This window comes from Plectropomus leopardus, chromosome 5, assembly GCF_008729295.1.
Source record: "Plectropomus leopardus isolate mb chromosome 5, YSFRI_Pleo_2.0, whole genome shotgun sequence".
NCBI lineage: Eukaryota > Metazoa > Chordata > Actinopteri > Perciformes > Serranidae > Plectropomus > Plectropomus leopardus.
Window position 1 is genome coordinate 34,809,808 of NC_056467.1, and position 2,797 is coordinate 34,812,604.

Consider the following 2,797-nt stretch of genomic DNA (forward strand, 5'->3'; position numbering starts at 1 on the left):
ACAAGCAGCGGCCTGCACATCATGTCATCAACTACAACTCACCCCCTGATTGGCTGCTTACGTTGTCAACTATGGTGCAGATCCCTGATTGGTCCAAATTGGCCCTGACAATTTTGTTTGGTGCCTAAAAAGCTGTTTGTAAAACACAACCAGTATTTTTGACAGAGAACTGTCCTGGCTGAAAATACAGTGGTCTCTGTCAAAAAACAAGGGCTTTTTGTTCCAGTATTCTCAAGGGGAATAGTCTGCAGCTTGGCAGACGTCTCACTTTGGTGTCATGCCATCCATCATCCCCTCTACCTCCAGGTAGCAGTCAGCTCATACACTACATCACTTTAGAAACATTGATATTATAAACATAAAGAAGCACAACTGGACTAAAACAGGCATGTTTAACGGCTTGCCGTCATAGAGAGGGGGAGACGTAATATTGTTTAAATATGAGGATAATGATGCTTATTTCAGACAGTCTCTCTTTGAAGCCATCTGCAGTGTTTCACTTGGTTGTCCCAACTCCACACAGCCGGCCAATCATGGCATGAAGTGGGTGTGAAGGTCAGATTGTCATTTTCAGACTGCGGTCCCCAACTCCGCTCAAGGGCTGTCCCTAGCTTTTGGATTAAGAACAGCTTCCGCAATCCCTCCATTGCCATGAATAAACTGGGAGAAGGTGATATTAAGTGTTCCTTACTTGGGTCACTGGCAAACAGAGCGCCTGTCCTCTTTTCAGCCTGCTCAGAGGGTTATTTCCAGATTTGACTCACTATGTGAGTGTCCCTCAAAAAACAGTTCCGGTTGAACTCAACACTGGAAATGAGAGGCAAAAATAAGAAAGCAAAATAAATTGGTAGATTTCTTTTTCAGGAAGAATATATCTGTAAATCAGCTGAAAGTACTGCTGATAATGCAAATGAGGTGTGGTTTCCCTGATTTTTAAGGAGGTGGTTAAAAGAGAAATCCACAAGATTTTATGTGAATATTCAACCAGTGTTGATGTTAAATGTAGTCAGTTGCTTCAATAAGTTCCTCAGTGCATGCTGTACTGATAAAGAATCTGAGTTTTACAGTGTTTTCCTTCTTGCAAAGCCCTTATTGCAGTGCCTATATTCATTCAGTCATTTTCCGTTACCGCTTGTCCTCGCAAGGGTTGTGGGGGGGGCTGGAGCCAATCCCAGCTGTCATCGGGTGGAAGGCGGGATACACCCTGGACAGGTCGCCAGACTATCACAGGGCCGACACGTATAGACAGACAACCATACACGCTCACAGTCACACCTAAGGGCAATCGAGAGTCACCAATCAACCTGACCTGCATGTCTTTGGAATGTGGGAGGGAGCCAAAGACCCTGGAGAGAACCCACGCAGACACGGGGAGAACATGCAAACGCAGACACGGGGAGAACATGCAAACTCCACACAGAAGGGCCCCCACCCACGGACTGAACCCCACTCCAACCCGGGTTTGCTGTGAGGCAACAGTGCTAATCACAACATCACCGTGCCGCCCGCAGTGCCTATATTATCTATTTAGTTATTTAACCAGAAAAACCTCTTGAGACTAAAAAATCTCTTTTCTCAAGAGTGTCGTGGCCAGGACAGGCAGCAACCAAAGTTATAGACAGACAACATGGATCAAAAATACAATAAACCATAAAATAAGACATTTAAAAGACCACCTAAGATACTCCCTGACATTGGCACGTAGAAGATGACATACAAAAGGCCTGCAACAGAGCATTTAAACAGCTTCCAGGAACCAAAGAATGCAGCTTTAAGTCTTTCTGCAGAAGATTCCACTTATATAGAGCTGCACATATCAAAGCTCTTTTGGCAATAACAATGACAATGACAATGACAATAAGAACAAGTTATGTGAACAAAGAACATAGCCATTTTAAATTTACATGTACAAGTATGATCCTGATGCTCAACCACCCAATACTCCCCAAACCTGCCCAGCAGGTGGAGGTGGGCATCTCAAACACAGTTCTTACAAAAAGTAATGGCATCTGAAATAAATTACCTCTCTGTTCGACGACAACACTGGATGGAACAACATAAATTGAGTAACACTAGTTTTATCAGAGACGCACATGCCTTATAGTATAGTACCTGGAAGCTGTCAAACCATAGTACAACCATAATCTCACAAATCTGTCCAAGTGAGGGATAAAACTTTCATGTCAACTGTCTCTCATCTTAAAGATGGTTTTATTATAAACATGCAAATATATCAAATCTTGGATTGTTTATTGTAACAGACATAGACTCAGAAAGTATCCCAAACATAAATGTAGTTATCAGATATGACACTCTACATGATAATGTTTGTTTCAGTAACTCTTCCTTTTTTTCTCTTTTGTAAAAGCCGTCCTGACAGCAGTCAGGGCAGTAACAACATTACGTTATAACATTCAATATTTAATAATCAGTATGTATGATATCACTCACTAATACCTGTATCTGTGCCTCCTTCTCCTTCCTCCTCTCTCCTTCCCTCATCCCATGTAATTAGAACAAGCCATCGTGTCTGACATCCACAACTAATTACCATCTCACTTTGCTCATTTGGCTTACTGGCACCACAGTCAGTGTGTGTGTGTGTGTGTGTGTGTGTGTGTGTGTGTGTGTGTGTGTGTGTGTGTGTGTGTGTGTGTGTGTATTTAGACTCTTTTCTAATTGTTTTCTGCTGTTTTCTTTCTCAGGTCTGATCACCACAACTTCCAGGAAACTGGACCGTGAACAACAAACAGAACACGTGTTAGAGGTGAGAACCGCAGTCTGTGTGTGTGTGTGT

At 42.7% G+C, this 2,797-nt stretch overlaps 1 protein-coding gene across 1 annotated transcript in view; it reads left to right on the top strand.

Annotated features, from left to right (window-relative positions):
- Nucleotides 1-1,914: 1,914 nt before the first annotated feature.
- LOC121942862 (protocadherin Fat 3-like) overlaps nt 1,915-2,797 on the top strand; it is a 154,641-nt gene continuing 153,758 nt past the window's right edge. The window contains exons 1-2 of the mRNA XM_042486152.1: nt 1,915-1,999; nt 2,706-2,767. Of these exons, the coding sequence (XP_042342086.1) occupies nt 1,915-1,999; nt 2,706-2,767 (147 nt within the window). The remainder of the gene's footprint in view (nt 2,000-2,705; nt 2,768-2,797) is intronic.